This window comes from Zingiber officinale, chromosome 6A (genome assembly GCF_018446385.1).
Source record: "Zingiber officinale cultivar Zhangliang chromosome 6A, Zo_v1.1, whole genome shotgun sequence".
Taxonomy (NCBI): domain Eukaryota; kingdom Viridiplantae; phylum Streptophyta; class Magnoliopsida; order Zingiberales; family Zingiberaceae; genus Zingiber; species Zingiber officinale.
This window is the reverse complement of record NC_055997.1, coordinates 100,723,818-100,747,353: the sequence shown is the minus strand read 5'-3', so window position 1 is coordinate 100,747,353 and position 23,536 is coordinate 100,723,818. Positions and strand designations below refer to the sequence as shown.

Below are 23,536 nucleotides of genomic sequence, written 5' to 3'. Positions count from 1 at the left end.
CTGGGTAGGATCATTTATCTTGATAGAGGAAGGTGAAACATGCGATGTAATTTTGTAAATAAGAAAGGATACATGTGTCATTTTTTAGATACATGATATAATTTTATAAGTTAAAAATGATACATATACTATTTTTTGATATATGATATAATTTTATGAATGAAAATAGGTACATGTGTGTAATTTTTTTTTTTTTTTTTTGCATCTGCTGTTTCCGTCTGATAAAACTTTCAGTTAATGGATTATGTCTCTCTTCGGTCTCAAAATTTTAGTGAAATAAATGACGCCAAGTAGCCTGACCCTTAAGATCGATCCAATGTATAGGTAGATGGATGTTCTTCGTCTCAGCGATATAATTAACTAAACCTCGCGTTTTGCAGATTTAATAAGATAATGGTGCGCGAAAGCTGCGTGAATGGCAGCTCCAATGGGCAGCACATCCTCATCAATGGTGAAGTAAGGACTATGCGCCGGATGCACTGAGCCAATCCCTTCATTTTTAGTCCCAAGCAACAGCAAAGTCCCCGGCACTCGCTCCAAATAGTAAGCGAAGTCCTCACTCCCCATCACTCGCGGCGCAATCTCAACCTTGTCGCTCCCCAAAAGCTCCCTGGCTACCTCCTGCGCGTACTCGTCCACTCTCCCATCAGTCACCGTCGGAGGAATCAGCGGCTCCCCCGCGTTCGAGAACTCCGTCTCTGCTGCGCACCGGTACACCGCCGCCTGCGCCTCGATCACCTCCTCTATTCTCCTGCTGATCTCTCGGAAGATTGCCCTGCCGAACGCCCTGAACGTGCCTGATATCGTTACTGAACTCGGAATGTCACTGTAAGAATTAGAACTGCCTCCGTCTACTCGAGTTACTGCCACCACCTGCCATCAGACAAGTCGTTTCCATACAATTCCGATTGAATTAATTACGATGAGGAATTAAGATGAATACCTACCTGGCCGTCCAAGGGATCGGCTTCCCTCGAGACTAGATTCTGCAGACTGATCACGGTAGCTGAAGCAGCTAAAATGGTGTTCATGGCTGCCTGTGGAGGTCCATCATGGCTGATGGTGGCCCTAAAGTACCCACAACCAGCCAAAAACTCCCCTGCTCTGGAGGCCACCACCCCTAAAAGCAGAGCCAATTGAACCAACTTATGTTAAACGCGATTTTATATAAATTAATTATTGTATATATATGTATGTTAACCTGCGGGAAGGAGGTAAGCCACGTGCATGGCAAATATGGCCTCCACGTTCTTGAGGGCATCTCCACGGATCATCTCTGAGGCCCCGACTCCCTTCTCCTCCGCTGGCTGAAATATCAGAACTACTGTTCCCTGATTATTATATCCATTCAAAAATTTAAAAAAAAAAAACACACTAAAAATTAACAAAATGTGATGACGAGAATATAATTAAGACCAATAATTAAGAAGGAGATAGATTCAGAGATTACTTGGAGTGTGTGTTCGAGTTGATGCAGTATTTTTGCGGCGCCAAGGAGCATGCTGACGTGGGCATCATGGCCGCAAGCATGCATTTTGCCGTCGATTTTGCTCTTGTGATCCCAGTCCACCAGTTCCTGATATATCATATATAGCTAGGCGGTGTTAATTAACAATTTTACTGTTCAGAATTTCGCTTTTTAATTGAGATTATATTTAAACGAAGAAGAAGGAGGAGGAGGAGGAGGAGGAGGAGAAGATGGTTAGGGTTCATAATCACAGTACGTTTCCTTTGAAAAACTTATGAAATCTTGGGAGAGCGGAAATTTTCCATTGATCAGATTCATACGTACCTGGATTGGCAGCGCATCCATGTCGGCCCTGAGGGCCACGAAGGGCGGGAAGCCGGTGCCGACGGTGGCGACGACGCCGGTACCGGCCACCGGCCACCGGTACTTAACCCCGATCCCGTCGAGCTCCCGGCGGATGGCGGCGCTGGTGCGGAACTCCTCGTGGGCGAGCTCCGGGAACTCGTGGAGCTCCCTGCGGAGCCGCAGCATCCACCCGGCCATCTCCGGCGCGTGCGCCATCCTCCTTATCTCCTCCGTCGTCGAGTACTCCCCCACGGCTCCTGCTGCGTTCGCCTCCCAGACCGCCGCCCCCTCGACGACGCTGGCGCACTCGTTCCGGCCGCCCAAAAACAGAGGAAAGCTCGCAGCCAGCGGGCCCACCAAAAAGCAAAGAATTAAACAAGGGATCAAAATGGAAGAAGAATCCATAACGCTGGCGACCGGAATTTAGATGATTTAATTTATTAAATCAACGCACGCATTCCCAATCAATCAGAACACGATCGTGTTTATGTATATATACACAAATAATTGTGGGAAAGTTTAGGAAGAGAAAGAAAGCGCCGTCGTTCGCTGCCAGAGTGCCAGATCAGATTTTGTTTTCACGGAGTCGTCGACACGCGCCCCAGCGGCGTGAGGAATTGCAGCGTCTGCACGTGATTAATGTGGAAAAATAAATGGTAAGATTCGATCGGGATAAGGATTAATGGCGGCAGTTCTCAGTTCATATGAATCGACCTTTATACATGAATTCACCGTCTATGCTAAAATAAGAAGGTTCCGTTTTGAACAGTGAAATCTGAAAGGAAAATAAAAGAAAAAAACAACATTGATCGAGAGTGTTTTGACAAATGAGACAGAAGAAGACGAAAGTCAGATAAAAAAATCGATGACCCAGTTAAATCTGGGGCGAAACAAAAGTCAGACAAATGATGGTATAAGATGGAATTTATCATCCCACCGATTTTACATGATCGGTCTCATAATTATTTGTGAGAAAATAAATTAGGAAGCCTATAGAAACAACGAGACGAGTCAGACAAGAAGCGATGGGAGGGAGCAAGCACGATGTCGTAAGAGGACGAAAAGGGAATTTCAAAAGGAAAGGATGGGATAGATGACAGCGAACGACTCTTCCTTTTGCAAATTCTCAAAGACATTTTACATAATGATTAAATTATTTTTTAAATATTTGGTTACTTAAACACATTACTTAATTAATCCCTAGTAGCTCCCAATTTTGACTTAAATTTATTCGATTTTTCAGGGGAAAAAAAAAAGAAAAAAGAAAAAAAAATCGTCATAGTTTTTAAGATTTGAACATTCCAAAGCGAAGCATAATTTTGACAAAAAGGAATAAAGTAGCTAGAAACACACATGTGATAGCTTTGGACTTTCGACCAACTTGTGTCGAAAAATTGTGAATTTTGCTGTTTGAAAAAGGCCAAAACAACTTGGAATTTTCCAATTATTCGCGTGATTTTTTTTCTTTAATAAAACTCATGATGACTCGCAGACGTCAGGCTTATGACATCAAGTTTAGTGTGTGTGTGGATTTATTTTTTTTTTTAAAAAATAAAGAAATAAATATTTTAACGAGTGGATCTTTATTCAAATATTTTTTACTTGGAACTCGACTTTTGGATGATCTAAAAAAAGACACTTGTTTATTCATTAAAAGAACTAGGAAATACTTTGAAAGGTAATTTTTGGTGTGATCATTTTTGTCAAAGAGAAGGAAAAAAATGGTGTTCTAGAGTCTTTTGAAAACAAAAATATTCCTAATCAGTTCCAATTTGAATTTAAATAAAACAAATAAAAATATCAATAATTTCATATCAAATTGTGGATGTGATATTAACGTACTATATTATGGGTAATTATTTATATAAAAATAATATTTTACTACTTTCAAAGCAACTTTTGTTATATTAAAATTAGTTACTATGAGTGAATTTTTTAAAGGAAAAAAAATTGTCACTAAAAATATGATTATTATTTTTTTTATTATTTCATTATACAAATGGGAAAAGTTAAAACGGGTTTCCACCAAACAAATTAAACTGAACATCTTTTTATTAAGTTAAGTTCGAAATTCTTCATTAAAGATGCTTAATCCAATCTCTCCTTCGCTAAGATTAATTATTATTAGTTAAATAAAAATTGATTTACTCAAATACATACCCATACATTTTATTCAATTTTAACATGCATATTAAAAATAACAATAAAACTATATTTGTAAGTGAAATTCTAATAATAATATATAAAACAAAATTATATATGTCAAATTCATGGGATATCAGATTCATAAAAACGTGTAGTCATGCATATCAGAAAAATTGTATTGCCATCCTAATAATAAATTGAGAGATGGATATGGCATATGATTAGAATCCTATGTTATGGTTGATATCCTTATTAAAAGTTCCTAAAGAAATTAATCGATATATATAAATAATTGTGGTGGGGATGAAATCTCACGTGTTTCATTCAAGTCCTTGATGGGAAGACAGGAACTCAGGAAGCCGCATCTGAAGCAGTCACGTGTCGTTTTTTGCCGACGCACAGTTGCTAGCTTTATTTAAATTTGTTTTAAAAATACGTTATTCGTCTGGTTCATAATGCACGCAACAAATTGTTATTCCATTAATTAAGAGGGCAATTATAAAGAGAAAATTGGTAAGCTCCTCATGAGAAAAATATTGATTCATGGTACATTGTAACATCTAATATATATGCATAGCATTGCCATGGAGGAAGAGCAACACAAAGTGAATGCATGCATAGTCAAATGAATAACAAGAAGGGAAAACGAAGAAAAAAGGGATGAATAATCCTTGAAAATTATAACGGACCCTTGAGAACATTGTCAGTCAGTTGATGATGATCTATGAGAAATGAAACGATAACACGGGCAACGAATCTAATCAGCATAGCTTACTTCTGTCCATCTTCAAATGAATTTTGTACCATTTTTTCTTTCGTGTTTGATCCCTTGACTTGCCTTCTTCTTTGACTTGGGACTCGTCGTCACTTTCAGACAGCTTGAACGAACTGCTCATTTTGCGGTTACTCGAATGTTGCTTTAGAGGTGAGGGCCGTAAGCCAGTGGTGTAGGAGGCATGGACAGAGTTTCTTTCCTTGAGAAGCTCATCTATCTGGATGAAGTATCAAATAGGTTAACAAAAAAGAACTTTGCAATGCTTGGAGAGAGGGTATCAAATGATAGAACTTACTTCTTGCATTTCCTTCGAGTATCTGCCTGTCATCTCGGTGAATCGTGCCATAACCTGTTCATCTCACAGTAATGGGGCATTCTTTAATTTAGAAAAAAGGATAGCAAACAGAACCATTCAAAGATACATGACAAACCTGTCTATATTCTGTCTCAAACTTAGACAGTTCCACTCTTTTGGCTAATATTCTTGACTCAACATCACGGAGTTTTAGCTTTTCCACCGAAAATTCTTCAGCGCACATGACTTCTAGTGTATAGTTTACACTTTTGAAGAAATTATCACCTTCAGATTTCCATTCCACGGGAACAAAGCCAGAAAAAATTGATAATAACTCTTTGCTAAGGTCATTCGAAGAACAGAACAACAATGCAACTTACCATAGATCGCAAATACATGGTTGCCGGCTTTCAGTTCATGTATTTCACAAGCTTGAAACCCATCCAGTTTCTTGAAGAATGCAGCATCTGGATCTTTAGTAGATGAAAGCTGGAGGTGAAAAATGTAGGTTACTAAACAAAGTGTGATTTAGTAAATTTATCCTTGGTTTTGGAAATGTTTCCAATGCTTCTAAGAATAGTTTATTCTTACCGAATTAACTAGATCAAACCGATATACGGGAAAATTAAGGAAGAACATTCCAGCAGAAGTAACCTTTCCAGTTTTGGTGCTATCTTCCTGCACCAGTCTGGAAGTCAGATGAATACATCACAAGCAATATAGATTGGATGGGACTATAAAACATGCAATCAAAGGCTATATGATATGAGAACAAGGGATCTGTAGCTTACATAAACAATTTCTATGTTGACTAATTCTTAGGCTACCTACTGGGGCACAAAAGTTGCAAGAGGAAATGGAGTAATACTCTGAAAGGAAACTCAAGAATTGACACTCAAACATGACAATGTTGGAATCAGTTTCACCATTAAGCAACGTGGATTGATTAATTGGGTGCCTATGAAAATATTAAGATGGATTCCATAAATTAATAGAGGAAATCAAATAAATGATCATATTACTGTCAATAGATGAAAACCGACAGAAAATCTAAGATGAGATACAACTAACATATTCAAGATAACAGGTATTATTTTACATACAAAGGAGCAAAGCGCAATGGAAAGTCCACTTTACCAATTCAGCATTTAATTGACATCCCATCCGAAATCATCACAAACATCAGGCTATTGCTATGTTTTCGGTAAATAAGTGGAAAATGATTCATGTATAACTCCAACATAGTATTAAAACCAGACTAGCATCTTGGACGATGTCAGTTCATTACACATGAACAAAGTGACATCTAAATTCCACCTTGAACTTAGCAGATGGATCCACATGAAAATACCTTGGGTTAACAAAACAATTGATGCAAACAGAAGAAAAGGCATTAACTGATTACCACTACATTTGCCAACATATTACACCTACCTGTAATGCAAGACTTAGACCACCATTCTCTTCTTGCTCAAAGTACAACAACTGCACATTAACAATAAGAAAGATCAACAATGAGTAATGATATAAAAAACAAAATAAAAAGGAATTAGCGTTCAAATGAAATCCATAATGCTAATAAGGAATTAACAAAGAGACAACAGATTATCAATATATTCATGTAATTAGAAATCAGTGAATCTCGAGCTGCAACGGCCATGCAGCAACCTGTACACTCTAAGTCCAACCATTACTTTGTTAGGCACTCAAGTCCTTAGAATTAATCAACACAAGGTTCTTGGAAGCTAGTTCAGATGATGACTAGCCAATTGCTGCACCAATTAGCTTGTGTTGTAGCGTCTGGTTGTTCAATTAGCAAATACAAGACACAAGAACCTATCTTAGACAAACAATTTCACAATGTCTTCCAAGGAATTAGATTATTGATATTGACCAGTTGTACCTCAATTAGAATGTTAATTTGTGACATCTTCGACTCAGATAAATATTTGATATTAAATGAAAAATGTTATTAATACTTGGTATTTTCTAAAATTTGTGGATTATATACAAATAACATCGCAACAATAGAAATGTTTTCATGCGTTCATTGTCCAACTCTCCAAACATCTCTGGAAACATGCATCAAGATTCAAAGCATCGGACCAGCAATCAGTATGAGACAAAAATGTTATATAACAAACAATAATGTTGTTTTTACTATACACAGACTACGAAATGTAGTACCCCAAAACTATGACAATTAAATTCATGTCATTTGCAGATAACGAAAGTGAATTGAAAATCAATTTTAATGATTACTTGTTAGTAAGGAAAGTCCCAAAAAGACTTTATATGGACACTTCTTTGCTTCCACAAGTTGGCACAGTTGGTAACTATATGGGTGGTTATTCCAATAGGTCTTGGGGCTAATTCTCAGTGACTCAGTGAGTGCAAAATGTCCCATTGAGTACCTAGCCTTCCGCTTGAGGTGAGTGTCATCACCTTTTACTTCAATGGATGCTTCTTCAAAAAAATATATATCCAGCATATTTAACAGTAATGTCTACATACAGCTGTTGGTGGGGGTGTCACACAGAAAGACCGGATTGGCACGGTCCAGCCTTAAATGGACTGACCACAACTGGAGCATGATAGGTCCATGCTAGACAGCATCTCAATCGTCTCACATATTGGAATTAGCCTAGCTCGCACCCAAGCAGTGCTGAGCATGGCATGTACCCATGCTTCGCTCAGACTACAAGCTAGGTTCGGCACCAATCTAGCTTGGGCATGACCCAAGTCCATGGGCTGACTAGTTTTCCTACTTAAATTGCCAAAAAAGCACCCCTTATTTTACATTAAATATAAATAATAAGGCATTCAAGTCATTTCATTAATAAAATAATTAGATTTTTATTTATTTTTTATTTAAAAAACCCTTAAATTTTCCTATAAATACCCTCCTCCACTCTTCATCCATGATCCATCATATTCTCATCCCTTCCTCATTCTATCCTCTCGTTTTCAAACTCCATCCTTCCTTTGTCTCTCAAGTCCCAAATTTTTCTAGTACAATATTTTGCTATTAATTTGAGTTGTCACCTATGATGTGAGGATGGTGAAGGATCCTGATGATTGGAGACTTATGATCACATCGAAACTTATGGCTGCACCATGACTACATGTGTCTTTGATCAAGAACACGTTCTTTTACATCCTCTTGGAGCTAAAACAAGGATGCTCCATCCAGAAGATGGCTATATGAGGGAGGAATATCCGGATTTACTAGTTGTTGACTGGAGTTGAGCATCCAAGCCTTTCACAATATGTCAAAGGTTAATAGGTAATCTTTAAGCCACTCCCCATGGGTTTAACGTCAGATTTGCAGCTATAACATTTATCCAACACTTTCCAATATTAAAAGTGCACAGTTAGAAAGTTAAAAATTAGAATGTGTATTCATTAATTCATGTGTTCATGTTCCTATGTAATTTTTTAAAATATTATAAATTTTTAAATGATATAATTCCTCGAAAAATATTTCTGATATTTAAACATATTTTATTTTTGAAAATTTTCTCAGGCTAAGATCCCTGTTGAGCGGGGCTACCACATGTAAGGCTAGGGTCCAGCCCAACAAGACATATTTGTGATGTGTCAAACTCAACTTGAAGAAAGCAGGGTTGTGGCTAGTTTGAAACTTTGAATACAGCCCATGGACACACCCAAAGATTGGTATATATCTGTTGAATATATTTATATCATTGTAAAGAGAACTTCAATGTAAATAATGTTAACTAGGATGACATGTGCATAAGTTTCCGCCTTTATACTGAGTGGCTTAGGATGAAAGGGTGAACAGTTATTAAAAGACTAACAAAGTAAACGCAAGAGAATACTCATATATTGGGATTGGTACTAAATAATATATCCAGCATCATTGTATTAGAATCCAATTTGAGATTTTGAAACAACCTTGAATTTGCTCTTTGCAGATGAATGAACTCGACAAACAACTCCCATCCTAGCTTCCTTTTCTGTTATTTCAACTGAATAAAAATGTGCTGACTGTTTCTCTACCTGTTTAATTATGGAAAGTAGCTTATTCTATAGATTTGTAGTGAAAGCTCTGCGAACAGCAAGAGGAAGTGTCATTACCTTTCCGGTAATTGATTGACCCAATGGAAGTGAACGAACAATTACCAAGCCATTAAGTGCTTCCTCCAGTACAAATGCAGAAACAGTTGTCTTAATTGGAACTCCAAGTTTACTAATATAAAGTATTAAACAATAATATGTAACAATGATATTTTTGATATTCAATTCAGAAACACCACCACAGGATATAAAGTAGTACTATGTCCATTAGCTCACTTTACCTAAAAAGTGCAGCAAACATTGTGTTCACAGTACCAAGACTAGAAAGATCAAGCTCCAGTTCCTGACTATCTGATTCAATAGCCTAGGAAAACAATTTAAATTTTTTACACAATTTTTTGGCTAAAAAATTTGACAAATTAACTCAATAGATAACATTATAGAAGCAGTAAACATATCAATGATAATGATGTCTTTGGAAGAAGACAATAAATGAATTTAAACAAAGATGACCAAAAAAAATGAGCATACAATTTGTATTGCTAACCTCAAAACCTGATGCGTCATATTGAAGTCTTCTATATGGATCAGACAACACATTGTATGAGAATGTAACTTCCTTGAAAACCTCAGCAGCCATAGGATCATTTGCATTTTTGTCTGGATGATATCTATAAATGAGCAGAAAAAATATAATCAGGCATTATTTTTTATGCTACAAACTCTACAATATGACTGTACGCAAAACAATTCCATCTACGATATAGGACTGATAGCATTATGGTAAGAAGAAAAAATAAATTCACAATGCCTGGAAGGATAAATATTATTGAATAACTTGTCTTAATATAGCAGAGATGAGAGCACTAAAAGGGGTGTGTACATTTATTAGAAAGAATAAAATCAAAAATATAAATATTATTTGTGATATAGGCTTGTATAAATCTCAATGAGAAATAAGATCCATATAGCTAGTTGAGCTAGCTGATCCAAATAGCTGGGACAAAGACTACTTGATTGCGATGATTCGGCATATATGGCTTGTGACAAATAAGGCTTGATGATGAGATTTGGACAGTTTGTGTCATGAATTTTTTTCAGTTACTTGAAGCAAGACTGCATTTCACTGTCATGATTGTGATGGGCATAGCGTTTAGCCCCCAACACATCAGCATCATCAAACAAACATGTTCATTGAAACCACTTAGCCTCTAATACATGTTAAATTAATCTTCAGATCAGATTTTAGTATTATTTTATATTGATTAGACTTCAAGAAGGATAATTATAAGATATTGTAGTGAATCACAGACTTCCAGTATTGCAATAAATTTACTGGTTTAATTGTTATGTTGTTTTATCTTGCTTAAGACTGCTAAGAAGGGGAGCCTTAACACAACAGTAAAGTTGATGTCGTGTGACCTGAAGAGCACAGATTCAAATCTCGGAAACAACCCCTTGCAAAGTAGGGCAAGGTTGTGTACAATAAACCCTTCCCCTACGTTGGCAGGAGCTTCACACACCAGGCTGCGCTTTTTGTGTAAGACTGCTAAGCTAAATAAGTTGGCATAATGCAGCAAAAAAGCTGAAAAAAATGGATCAAGGATTTTGAAATTGGTTAAGTCAGCAAATTGAAATGCCATAATGAGAAATAATCAAGACTAACAAATGGAATCTACGTTAAAGACATTTCAAATAAGATTTAATGATCCTTCTATACTTCCTAACATATGGCAGATATTTGCATTCTCAAAGGTTTTTGAAATGTTTCGATAACCAAAAATAGAGATAACTGGCCTAACACAAGAAACAAAGATGTTAAGTTAGCAAGAATTGTAATAATTTATATGTCATTCACCCCTGAATCATTGTCTTATATTGGGAAAGCAAACATATCCTGCACACTATGTTACAAGGTTTTGAGGAAGCTATTTTTATAAAGTTAAAACTCAATTCCAGATATATAGGGGATGAATTCTATCAATCAGTGCAAATGGACCCAGTGGTATAATGATTTGATGACAAAGCCAGCTAGAGAGAGTGATTGTATTAAAAATAGAGGTAATGAGAACAGCAATAAATGCATCATTTATAATGTATAGTTCTTATCATTGGCATCATGCCTTCAGAGTTACAGTCAGTTTACTTGGGAGAGCGGAAAGTAAAACTAAGGAAAAGTTTGAGTAGTTGAAAAGTTTCCGTTATTTACTTCATTAAAATTTTAAGAGGGAACAGAAACGCAATCCATCAGCGGATAACTTTGGAGTCAAAATTGATCACCTCAAAATCGGACGGAAAGCAACGGATGGGAAAAAAAAATAACGCATGTACCCCTTTTCATTCATAAAATTATACCATATACCAAAAAAAAAATGACGCATGTACCATTTTTAACTCACAAAATTACATTATGTATCCAAAAAATGATGCATGTACCCTTTTTTATTTACAAAATTACGTCGCATGTATCCATCTTCCTCTAACAACGTAAACAAGCATACAAAGGAAGAATTTTTTTCACCCTTTCTCTTCTCTTCCTTCAAGGATAATTTTCCATCATAGATTTCTTCCCCTTCATCATCCGTGCTTTGGAGTAAACAAAGCATTAGTGATATCAATAGGGGGATAATCATCATGCATCACACAATCAATACAAGATGGGTTGCATCATTTATAAGAAGGCAACATTCATGCAGATGGCCACTATTAAAGTCGTCATATTGCCAAGACAAGCAAAGTGAGATTAGTGTGAATAGAAAAATCCCTCATTTGGGACTAGATAACCAATGTTGACGGTCTAGATTGCACAAGAGACCTTCGCATATGATGGAACTCACTCAGAGACATGCCACTTCATCAGATGGTTTGAGGTTCGACAAACCCTTTCCCTATATTAGGCCACTAAACATAGTCATTTCAAAACAAAGACCTTCGCATATGATATACGAAGGCACTTCAGCTCAAATTGTTTGTGATTTCTATTATAAATCATTCACTTTCCGAATCATATGTCATACCCATGTCACTAAGTCACACTTACCGGAATACAGAAACAAGCATTGAGGCACGAAGAACTTTAACAAATTATATGTAATTTATGTGCGCAATACTATTTCAATAAGGCCCGGATAGAAACATATACCAAAACCAAAAGTTTCTCTAGTCATTACCTATAATGATGTTGCAAAATGAAAATTGGATTAAAAAAAATCAATTATAGCTCAAATACTAATGCCATAAATCAGCAAATCAAACCTAAGATATCTTACTTGAGAGCCATCCTTCGGTACGCACTCTTGATTTCCTGTTCCGTTGCGTTACAGGGGACGCCAAGCACTTCGTAGGGGTCCCTTCTTTGCTGCTGCTGCTGCTGCTTATTCGGATCCCTTTTCTTCTCTGCCTTCGCGGAGGAAAATTCCGGAGCCGTCATGTTCTCGCCCCGAAAACCAAACCTAACCTTCGGTCTCCAACCCTAGTCGCACTTCGACACGAGAAAGAAACAAAACCTTCCCGCTATCCGAATCTAGAATACCGCACGAAGAATGCAAATCTACACGCCGATCCTCCACCTCTCTCCCGTCCCGAAACCGGACTAGGAGGCGAAAGAGATCCCGGAGCAACGGATATGCCTCGAAACCTTCCAAGTTCCGTCGCCGGAGGACGAGAGAAGGAGAAGGGAAGAGGCGGAGAGCGAGCGATAGGATATCAGCTAGAGAGAAGGGGTGGATCGCAATCAGGTGTTCCCCATGAAGACTGAAGTTGCAAACCTGTCCCTCTTTCCTCACGCCTTCCAAGCCAGCTGCTAGCTCACGTGAAGCGCGATGTCCGCATAAATCTCGAATCTGCGATGCGATCCCGTTCCTCCGCTGTCATAATCAATGGCCGTGAAACACCATTCTCTTTCGGATACTCCTATGAAAGAAACGTGAAACAACTTTATCGTGCATGTAAAATATTAAAATTATCAAATTGCAATAGTATGCTATAATATATTTATAGATTTTTTTTAAAAAAAAATAGGGCATGTTATCAATTGGATATTGAATTTCTGGACTACTATTCACATGATTTATCCTAATGGTAAATGAAAAAATTTTGTGAGGTCCCAGAATTAGTCAATGAGGTTAACTGGATTTATATTTTTTTTTAATTAATCGACTTAGTCGAATCGATTTTTTATTTGAAAATTAATCGATTAATACTTTTTATTAATCAAATCAATTTATACTAAGAGAAATCAAGGTTAACAAATTTACATTACATGAAAATCTAATTTTTGTAACACATGTCGGTACCCTAACTAATCCTGATTGTACTAGTTTAGATTTCTCTCGAAAATTAGATACACATGCTAATAATGTAACGAATAAAGTTGATTCAAATCTAAATAAGAATAACTCAAAACTATTTAATAAAAATAAGAAATTAACTCTTAGAAAATTAGAAAAATAGAATAATATTTTAAAAGATAAAATTGATAAATTAGAAAAGATTATTAATAATTTAACCAAATTACAAAATCTAGACTTAGATTACAAGTAGAAGGTAAAACTTAAACTCTAAAAATCAAGTTATAATCAAGTACATTTTAATTATGAAACCAATCAATAAACACTAAATTAATCAGTAAACTCATAACTCAACTTAAAAGTTAACTTAAAATTACAACTTGTTAACTTGATTTGTTTGATCCATGCATAATTACCATGAATATGCATACAAGTAATTAATTGATAAATGTCATTCATGATTATTAAGTGTTTAATCTAGAATGGATATATTAGGCTTAATCCACACTTGACTAGTTAGACCTAAGATTTTCAGAAAGAAAATTAAATATTAAATTTCTTTAAAAGGCTTTGTCTAGAAGTAGTGGATGATTTAATACCCAAGAAGATCTAGTGCTTCGCCACAGTCTAGAAGTCAATTATTGAAATAGATATTTAATTAACTGACTGTTAAACCTTAGTCTAACTCAAATGTTGATTAATCTTTATATTAGAATTGAAATTGAAGATTAAATTAACCATCTCACAAAACTATTATGGTTCCCTGATTGAAAATTTAGAAAATGGTGAGATGGACCTAAATTTAAAGTAATTAACCAAACCTAAATTAATTAAATTAAAGCTAACTAAATTAAATTATAATTACATTCAAATCATAATTAATTTCAAAATGTTAATCATAATTAATTTTAAAATGTTAATTATTTTCAAATCATAATTAAATTATAATTACTTTCAAATAATAATTCATTTAAAAATGTTAATTAGTTTCAAATCATAATTAATTAATTTTAAAAGTATAATTAATTTCAATTAATTCTAAAATCCTTAATCAACATAAATTATTCTCAAATGATTTAATTTTTAAAATCTTAATCATAATTATTTTTTAAATATTATTTAAAAATTTTTAAAATTTAATTACTCAAACGTAAATGCTTTCAAATTCAAACTTAATTATTCTGAAACTTAAATTTAAAATACTTTTGACTTCAACATTTTAAAATCTTCAAAATTCAATTATTCTGAAACTCAAATTTAAAATACTTTTGTCTTCAAAATTTTAAAATCTTCAAATTCAAACTTAATAATTTTTAAAATCTAAATTTAACTTATATCATAAATATTTTTCAAAGTTAAAGGTAAAATCAACTTAACTTAACTCCGTCTCACATATACTCATAATCTAAACATGATTGACAATATAGAATGAGTAAGATAAAAACTTAGGAAAATAAATAATAATTTTTATGTTTATTTTATATTCTTAGACTCTAGGACCCTCAAATATTTTTGGCATTAATTAAGGGGGAGTGAAAGGAAGGTTAAGAAATTAATTTTTATTTATTTTTTTGTGTTAAATATTGGTTTTAAAAGTTAAACTTTTCAAAAGTTCAAAATACTTCTGAAAGAGGAAGTTTAATTTTTTTAAAATTATTTTTGAAAATAAAAATAAATCATTTTTTAAAAGACAAAAACTAAGTTTTGGATAAAGTATTTTAAAGTATTTTTCAAAGAAATCATTTTCTTAAAGCTAAGTGTTTATCAAAATATTTTTAAAACTAAAGTGTTTTTATCAAAAGCATTTTAAGTTAAATACTTAACTAAGTTTTTATCAACTTTTTTTTTAAAGCTAAGTACTTAACTTAGTTTTATCAAATTTTTTAAACTAAGCTTTAATCAAAATCTTTTCTAAGCTAAGTACTTTTAACTAAGCCTTTTTCAAAACTTTTATAAAGCTAAGTATTAAAGCTAAGTTCTTATCAAATTCTTTTAAAAGCTAAGTACTTGACAAAATAATCATTTTTAAAGCTAAAATTTAGCTAAGTTATTTTTTTGAAAAAGCTAAGACAGTTTTAAAACTTAAGATTAGCTAAGATTTTTTTTAGTTAAGTAATTTTCAAAGCGTAAGTTTAGCTAAGTCTTTGTTGAAAAAGGTAAGTATTTTCAAAGCATTTCTAATTTGGCTAAGTGTTTTTCAAAGTAATTATTTTCAAAGCTAAGTTTAACAAAGTAATTTTTTTTTTTAAATACTACCCTTCAGGGGGAGCTTAAAATTAAACAAAGTAAAAATTTTTTTTAAACAACCTTCTCTCCTTTTTGATATATGTCAAAGGGGGAGAGAAAAGTTAAAAGTTAAGAGTTAATCATAATTTTTATGAAAGGGGGAGCATAAGGGAGTTATTGTTTACAAATTATTGTATTTATGTTCATGCTTAAATTTCTTTATTTACTGTTATATTTTACTTAACTTTGAACTGTGTTGTCATAATGAAAAAGGGAGAGATTGTTAGTGTGGGAAGCATCAGATGATCGAACCTGGGTTTTGATTATATCAAAGGGTCCAAAGTTAAGTTGTCTTATAATCTAACAAGATTGATTGAGCTTGCAGGAAAGTTCTAAGTTGTCTTAGACAAAAGTCCTAGTGGATTCTAGGCATGTGGAAAATCCTAGGAGGAGGTTACCACCCCCTAGGTCCTAGGGGTGGTAACCCTAGGTGATGGAAAGTGCTAACTGTGGTTAGGCAAGTGGAAAACCCTAAGGGGAGGTAACCCTAGGTCCTAGGAGGTGGTAACCCTAAGTTATGGAAACCCTAGGGGGAGATAACCCTAGGTCTTAGGAGGTGGTAACCCTAAGTTATGGAAACTCTAGGGGGAGGTAACCCTAGGTCCTAGGGGGTGGTAACCCTAGGCAGAAAGTCCAGTCAGTCTAGAGGATCAGTTTGTAACAGGTAACTTCTCTTGAGAGGAGTAGGTAAGGATGCATTCCTCGGTGAGGGAACAATAGGTATAGGTTCGACCTAGGATTTTCAGAGGAAATCCGAAGTTAGAATAGGACAGTTCGAAGGCTGTTAAAAGTTGTTTTACTTAATTAATTACTATTTGTCTAATTCTGTTTTGTAGGAGACTAATAGTTTGTTGTAGGGTTAGATTCGACCTTGATCAGTCGACCGAACGACCAAATCAGTCAACCGAATCCCAGTACAGCAGGATCAGATTTCCAGAGATCAAACCGAGTTCGACCGAGGGATCGATCGATCGAACATCGGGATCGGTCGACCAAATTGAGGATAAGCGGTGACGTGGTCGAGATGAGTTGATCAGACCAGATGTGCTGGGGATCGGTCGACCAAATGGTGGGATCAATCGACCAAACGAAGAAACTCTATCCGAGTAGTATAACCAAGATTGGAAGGCTGGCCGATTCAGGTGGGATCGGTCGACCGATCCGGGTAGAGTTAAGACTTGATCTGGATCAAGTTTGAGGAGGTTATAAAAAGGGGTCTCGACCAGCACTTCAAAAGAACTAAAATTCAGACTACTTGCACTCTTGTGTGCTGCGACGAAACACTTTAACAACGCTCAACTGCTACACCGACAATTAACGTTCCTTTCCAACATCTTTGTATTGTCGGTAACTTTGTTTTAATATTACAATTGCAATTGATCTTGAAAAGATTTCTCGAGCTTATAGTAATTGCCCATCGAAAGCACTCTCACGTGCGGGCCTTGGAGTAGGCGTCGCCACAGAGTCCGAACCAAGTAACTCTTGGTATTTGCGATTGTACTCTTTGTCTCTTTACTTTCCACTGCATTTCTTACTCTATGCTTTCCGAAATGAACGTGAAAGCCACGCGTGCTATTCACCCCCCTCTAGCACGTCTACAATCCTACAAATGGTATCAGAGTCATGGTCCAGACCCGATGCAATGTGGAGTAGCCTTGAACGAAGTTGAGGGGTTTGGAGTAGGTCAAGGTGACCGGATGTTTGCGAGGAGGTCTGGAATAAGTTAGGATGATTGAATGCTCGTGGGGAGGCTCGAAGTAGGTCAGGGTGACCGGATGTTCGCGGGGAACCCGGAGTAGGTCAAGGTGACCAGATGCTTGCGGGGAGGCCTGAAGCAGGTCGAGGTGATCGAATACTTGCAGGGAGATAAGTAGATCAGGGTGACCAAATACTCGCAGGGAGGCCCGAAGCAGGTCAGGGTGATCAGATGCTCGCGGATAGGTTCGAAGCATGTCAAGATTGACCAAATCCAGCTGCTTGCAGGGAGGCCTGGAACAGGTCAGGGTGACTGAATTCTCACGGGGGGTCAGATTATGAGAGTAATAGTGGTCCTTCGTTTGAGGGGAGGATTGTTGGAGTTCAATCAAAGTCCCATATTGAAAAATTTTGAGAAAGATCAAGGGTTTAAAAGGATGCATGATATCTCCATTGGAATGAGGCCTTTTGAGGAGAGTCCAAGAGCAAAGTCATGAGGGCCTAGGCCCAAAGTGGACAATATCATATCATTGTAGAGATATGTGAACATCCTTTGGGCACAACAGATTATATATATATTGATAGATCGGATGCGAGCGATAGAGGGGGGGTGAATATTGCGCTCTTTTAAAACATTTCTTTAACTTTAAAATTAGAATTGTGCAGCGGAAGATAAAAAGAGAGACAAATTCATTTACTTCGTTCGGAGCCTAGCTTGACTCCTACTCGAAGGCCTGCGGTCCTTGACCGCACTGATGGGCAATCACTATAACTCTTCTTTCCGAAATCCTTCGGAAAGAAGCAGATCGTACAGGTACAAAAATATAAGATAGTAACAACCCTACTATCTTATTTGTATTTAAATGCAATACGAGTAAAGTATACCGACAGTACTAATTGAAGGTTGAAGCATGGTCGGTACTTTCAGACAGAGTATCTTGCACAGCTGATGATTTGTCGCACAATCCGTTTGCAGAGAAGAGCTTTTAAATTATCAGTAGTCAGTTGTATATAACCTCAGACTTCGAGCCTCCTTTTATAGGTGTACTAGACGTTCGGTTGACTGATCCCCCTTGTTCGGTCTACTGAACACGCTCCCTTCCTTCCTGGCTGGAGTATGGCGCTGGCTCGATCTTTGGCAATCAATGCTCCTTAAGGGTTCGGTCGACCGAACCCTTTTTTCGGTCGACGGAACAGCTTCCTTCCCTGTTCGTCGTGATTTGCCTAGATCAACAGTTAATGCGCCTTTAATGCTGATTGGTTCGGTCGATTGATCCATGGGTTTGATCGACCGATAAGTGTGCTTTCCTTCTGCTTTGATCGTTGCTGTCTGTGCTGAGTCATCTGGGTTCGGTCGACCGATCATAAGGTTCAGTCGACCGATCAATATTTGATTGGACTTGGACTCTGTTCTGGTCTGGTCTGAATGCTACACTGATTTTGCCTTGTTTGGTCGACCGATACAGTGGTTCGGTCGACCAATCCAGTTGTACCTACAAAATAGTGTTAAGCAAAAATCTCCTGCAAAACAGATGTTAGAACAATAATATTATAATGTAGGAGTAATATGAAAGACAGTAGAACTATCTTGATCTCAACTTTGAAACCTTCCCGGTTTCTTCAGTTGGATTAGCGACCTTAGGTTGTTCCCTTCGGGAACACGACCTCACTATCGCTCCTCCAATTTGTTTACCTCAACCTACCTGCCAAACTTTGATCCTCCAAATCTAGTTTGGGCTTTTCACTCAGCCTTGATCAGTTGATCGGTTCCCCAGGACTTTTCTCTTGATCTTCGGTCCTCCAGACCTCTTGATCACATTGCCAAGCTTCGGGTCCCCTTGACCTACTTGGACTTGCACCTGGGTTTCATGATCTGCTAAGATTTCTCCTGCCTAGCCTCCAACTAGGTCTTTCTCGGTTGAGTAACCATCCTGCACACTTAGTCAACTTGTTAGATCATTACAAGACTTAACTTGAATCTTTGACAACATCAAAACTTAGGTTTGATTCTGGTGCAACTTGCACCAACATATATGATATACCAGACCAGTGTAGTTGTAGATTTATACTAGTGCATTTATACCGTAGTATATAGTTATATGCTTATGTTGGTGCCTATACGTGATAAATGTTAAACTAAAGTAAAATGGTAGAGTATTCTACTAGGTTATCTTATTGTACTGCCATATAGGACTACTTGATTGTGAGATGTTTTTTTCATGTATTTATGATTATACCATGGAATTAATTAAGATATTATAGCTTAATGGTTAGTACTCTCTTGATGAGATTGGTAGACTAGTATTCTTTTGATAAGATTGTGACTACTCACTTGGTCACTCGGTGTAGTGGTAGCTAGAGTTGAGTGTAGTCAGTAGCTAGATAGCTACTTGTCAGGTCCACCCACTTGGTCACTTAAAGTAGTGGTCGCTGGAGTTGTGCGCCGATAGTTTGACCTTGAAGTATGCTTGTGAGATTTTGTATATGCATGTGATATGTTTATTGCATATGTTTACTACATTGTTATTATAGGATTGTTATACTCCTGGGTTGCCCACGAGACCATTAATGGTAGAGTGTTTCTCCTGCAGCCTGTAGCAAGATAGCTACTACCTCTCTATTCACTAGACCACTCATTCTAGAGCATTTCTCCTATAGTTTATAGCTAGATGGCTAGATGTCTTTGTCATTTGGACTTTTTGTGGTAGAGTGATTGCTCCCATGTAGGATGATTTACTTTTGTTATTTACATTTGTACATGCCTATGATGTGCAGCATCCATGTTGATCATTACCTATCATTGCTCATTATATTATACATAGCTGAGCAGGTTAGTAGAGGGTTATATTATTGTTATATTTTGTTAGCAGATGATTATACTATTGCCCTTACTTTTGTAGTAAGTATTATTACCTGAGACTACATCCCTTTAATCTCCTTATAGTAGTATTATGCACTGTCTTTTTATGCCCACTGAGTATTTTGTACTCACTACCCTTTGCTTTTTTTTGACCTCCAAATTAGCAGATAGAGGATGTGTTATGTCACTTAAAGGTCATAGCTATCAGTCCTATTCAAATTCAAATTTTTGTTTGAGTTGTTTTATTTTTTTTATTTTGTTGTCATTGTTTATGATTTTATTTCCCTCATCGAATTGATGAGGTTTTGTTATAATAGTATAACTATTATCTTGTATAGATTAGTATGCTCAAATGTTCATGCATACATACATTATCATATGTATTGTAGCAACTTAGTGATTCTTTTATATATATTGTATTAATATTTGTGTTGGTTTTAATTGGTTTGATACTAATTATTTCTTGTATTGTCACTAGGGGTACCGTCCAATTTGGTTGACAAGTACACCCTCAAAACATTAATCGGTGATAAATCCTTTATTCATCGCATAATTAACAATGAATCTTGGATTTGTCATTGATTTAGCGATGAATTTCTTATTCATTGCTAATTTAGGCACTGATGCTGATGTTGAAGAAGCGCAAAAGGCCGGTGATGAAGAAGATGAAGTTTTTTCCCCAAAGAAAAGGGATATAAAGCCTACGGATCCAAAGAAAGGGGAAAGCTGCAGAAAATTATGGACACAGATTTAAGGAAGAATAGTGAATGGGAGAGCACTCTCTTTTGATTCACGTGTTGGAGAGGGGGACTGACTGAAATCGTAGCCAACTTCATCATTTAGCGATTAATTGAAATTCGTCACTAATTTGGCTATAAATTTAAAACTTGTCACCAATTGACGATGAATTTTGCTACAAAGTTATTATTAGCAATGAAATATTTTTTGTTGCTAATTTTGAGACAAAATTTGTTTGTTGTAAATTTCATTGCTGATTAGTGACGATTTTTTTTTTTTTGCAATTTTTTTTACCAATTTGTGATGAATTATTTTCGTCACTAAATTAGTGTTTTTTTGTAGTGATATGTGAGTGTATCCCAGTGAGTCCTTTAATACCAAACACAATTAATTCTATATGTATATAGTTATATCTTCTGTCAAATAAAGTTCTGGTTGATGCTTTAGTCATTAAGTTAAGTTGTTCTTCTCCTTCATTAGGAAGGTGAAGAGGTTTTGTTCTATAATTTCTAAAGACTAAAGAGGAGAAGTTGAGTATTTTGTGGTTGCGTAGTTGCCTAGGGTTAAGTGTATTTAACTGCTAATTTGAAAATATAGTTAAATTTTGATCAATGCCTATCAATTCCTCTAATCTATGATTAGAAATATTGGATTGGGCTAATCACCCTAGGTTTGATGTTATTTGACCTGGTTAATCATTTTTTTATGATTAGAAATATTGTTTTTTCTTGTTGTGATATTGTCTAACCAAGACGTAGTATTTGCCTATGTTTGCCATCCTCTCAATGTTGGGAAGGACTAATAAATGGTTCAACCTGAGTTCTTGTGAGATTCATTTGACTATTCTGAATTATAAGTTAAAACTTATAAGTAATTGGCAATTGTTTAAAGATAGTTTTTCCAAGGGATAACTTACTTAAGTATTTGTTGAGATTTTCCAAGGCAACCTTCTAATCAGTTGTTTGGGTGTTTTTTTGAAGGTGCTTTCTACTGCAAATAGTTTATTTTCTAATAGTGTTGTTTTGTAGCGTAAAGATATTAATAGAGCTAGTATGGTATTAGTTTGTTGAACTAAGACTTGGTCTCCATTTCCAATTATTTCAATGCTACAATATAAGTTCTCTTTAGTCTTAGAGAAGTGTTTGGAATAATCTAAAACTTCTTCATAATAGGTATTTTCGAAGTGCAGTTTGTTCATAGTATGTAGGAGTTTAAGTGCTCCTTCTACCTAAGTTTTATTTATTGGAATTAAGTTTTTTATTTGAAATAAAATAGTTTTGGACTGAAGTTTAAAATTTTCATGTTTATTATTTTCAATAAGTTTAGAAAGACTTAAAATCTCTTTCTTGGTAAGGATACTAAGTAAATTAAATTGAATAAATCTTCTATTTAAAGAATCTTGTGATTCTTTCAGGAAGTCTATGTTTCATTAGAAGTCACTTATTACCTGAGTTTGTTGTAATAAGTTATTAGATACTTATTTCAATATGTGATTAGTCTGTCATTGTTAGGATGTTAGGGAAGTTCCTAAACTAATGAGTAGATCAGTAATGATATTTAAGTATGGATTTTTATTATATAAATAGTGATTATTTGTCCTAGATCTAACATAACAACTATGTTTATGTTAATCCGAAGTAATGATTTTTTTAGCTGGGGATTGTAAAACTAAATCTAAAAAGTCTAGTTTTTAAAAGTTGTAAAATTCTTTAAAACTATAAGTCATGCATTGTTTAGTGGTTCAGAAGATCTTAGGACTCTGATACCAATTTTTGTGTAAAGTGCTCCAGTTTTAGATCTAAGAAGTTCTTAGTAGGGTTCTAGTGTCAAACTAAAGTGCTCCAATTTCACTTTTTATCTTGGAGTTTTTATGCTCCTTTTGGAGTTATGCGTCTAAGATTGCCATTGTTTTTGTTGAACTTTCTGGGTTCTAAGTGAAGTTTATGGATGTCTAGTGTCAAAGTACTATTTGTAGTATTTTTAACAAAACCGTCTTTGTTTTATGCTTTTATGGGATTTAGGATAATTTTAGGCACTTCGGAAAGATATTTTTCTCAATTTTGGTCTCACATGAGAGCCTCACATATTAAAAATCCTTAGGAATCTTAAGCCTTAGGTTTTCACCATTACCCCGATAGAGTTGGGACTTACAATGAGCTTCTAGCTCTTGTTGTCCAACTTAGAGCTAGCATAAGTTTTACAAGTGTGAGAAACCCCAACAATTCCATCTTCTTTAGATGGTTTCTGTTTCACATAAATGCATACTTGGAAAAGGGCTAAGAATTTTGACATAAGTTGAAAAAAATAGAGCCTTTACTTTGGCGCAGAAAAGTTTGTTAAGTTGACATATAAAAATTATAGAGTGCTAGGGAATTACAACTAATTAGGAAATTGTAAACTAGAAAATTACAAATTAGTTATTGCAAATTTGAAGCTAGATAATTGCAACAAAACGTGAGAGATTAAAGACTTATAGAAAGTGTACACACTACTTATTTTACAATAACTTAAATTACAAACATATAGCAAGCACACCTATTCCTTCTAAGACACCTACTTCTTGTGTTGATGCCTTAGTCATTTACATAGAGTCCTTATA

At 35.5% G+C, this 23,536-nt stretch overlaps 2 protein-coding genes across 3 annotated transcripts; both read right to left on the bottom strand.

Moving 5' to 3' along the window:
• Nucleotides 1–321: 321 nt before the first annotated feature.
• LOC121997175 (IAA-amino acid hydrolase ILR1-like 1) lies at nt 322–2,279 on the bottom strand. 2 transcript variants are annotated; one of them, XM_042551444.1, is made up of 5 exons: nt 1,793–2,279; nt 1,451–1,576; nt 1,202–1,331; nt 948–1,120; nt 322–873 (listed from the first exon to the last, which is right to left on the bottom strand). In XM_042551444.1, the coding sequence occupies exons 1-5, from the start codon at nt 2,216–2,218 to the stop codon at nt 361–363; spliced, it is 1,368 nt and encodes a 455-aa protein (XP_042407378.1). In that variant the 5' UTR covers nt 2,219–2,279; the 3' UTR covers nt 322–360. The 2 variants fall into 2 exon arrangements, with proteins under 2 accessions (XP_042407378.1, XP_042407379.1); XM_042551445.1 differs by having other exon boundaries at nt 1,202–1,307.
• A 2,175-nt stretch (nt 2,280–4,454) lies between these two features.
• Nucleotides 4,455–23,492, bottom strand: LOC121997176 (chaperone protein dnaJ 16-like). Its single transcript, XM_042551446.1, has 12 exons — nt 23,473–23,492; nt 12,339–12,981; nt 9,617–9,740; nt 9,351–9,433; nt 9,130–9,241; nt 8,947–9,051; nt 6,463–6,513; nt 5,620–5,706; nt 5,409–5,517; nt 5,165–5,313; nt 5,029–5,082; nt 4,455–4,950 (listed from the first exon to the last, which is right to left on the bottom strand). Exons 2-12 carry the CDS (start codon nt 12,497–12,499, stop codon nt 4,720–4,722), a joined length of 1,266 nt encoding a protein of 421 aa, XP_042407380.1. The 5' UTR covers nt 12,500–12,981; nt 23,473–23,492; the 3' UTR covers nt 4,455–4,719.
• Between the last annotated feature and the right edge of the window lie 44 nt (nt 23,493–23,536).

Excerpts from the sequence above, each read along its gene's own strand:
- LOC121997175 (XM_042551444.1), bottom strand. The coding sequence starts at position 2,218 with ATGGATTCTTCTTCCATTTTGATCCCTTGTTTAATTCTTTGCTTTTTG. Across the intron at positions 1,332-1,450 it reads AACTCGAACACACACTCCAA|GGAACAGTAGTTCTGATATT; the intron begins GTAATCTCTGAA and ends TATAATAATCAG. Across the intron at positions 874-947 it reads CCGATCCCTTGGACGGCCAG|GTGGTGGCAGTAACTCGAGT; the intron begins GTAGGTATTCAT and ends GTCTGATGGCAG.
- LOC121997176 (XM_042551446.1), bottom strand. The coding sequence starts at position 12,499 with ATGACGGCTCCGGAATTTTCCTCCGCGAAGGCAGAGAAGAAAAGGGAT. Across the intron at positions 9,434-9,616 it reads ATGACGCATCAGGTTTTGAG|GCTATTGAATCAGATAGTCA; the intron begins GTTAGCAATACA and ends TTGTTTTCCTAG. Across the intron at positions 5,083-5,164 it reads TTGAGACAGAATATAGACAG|GTTATGGCACGATTCACCGA; the intron begins GTTTGTCATGTA and ends TGAGATGAACAG.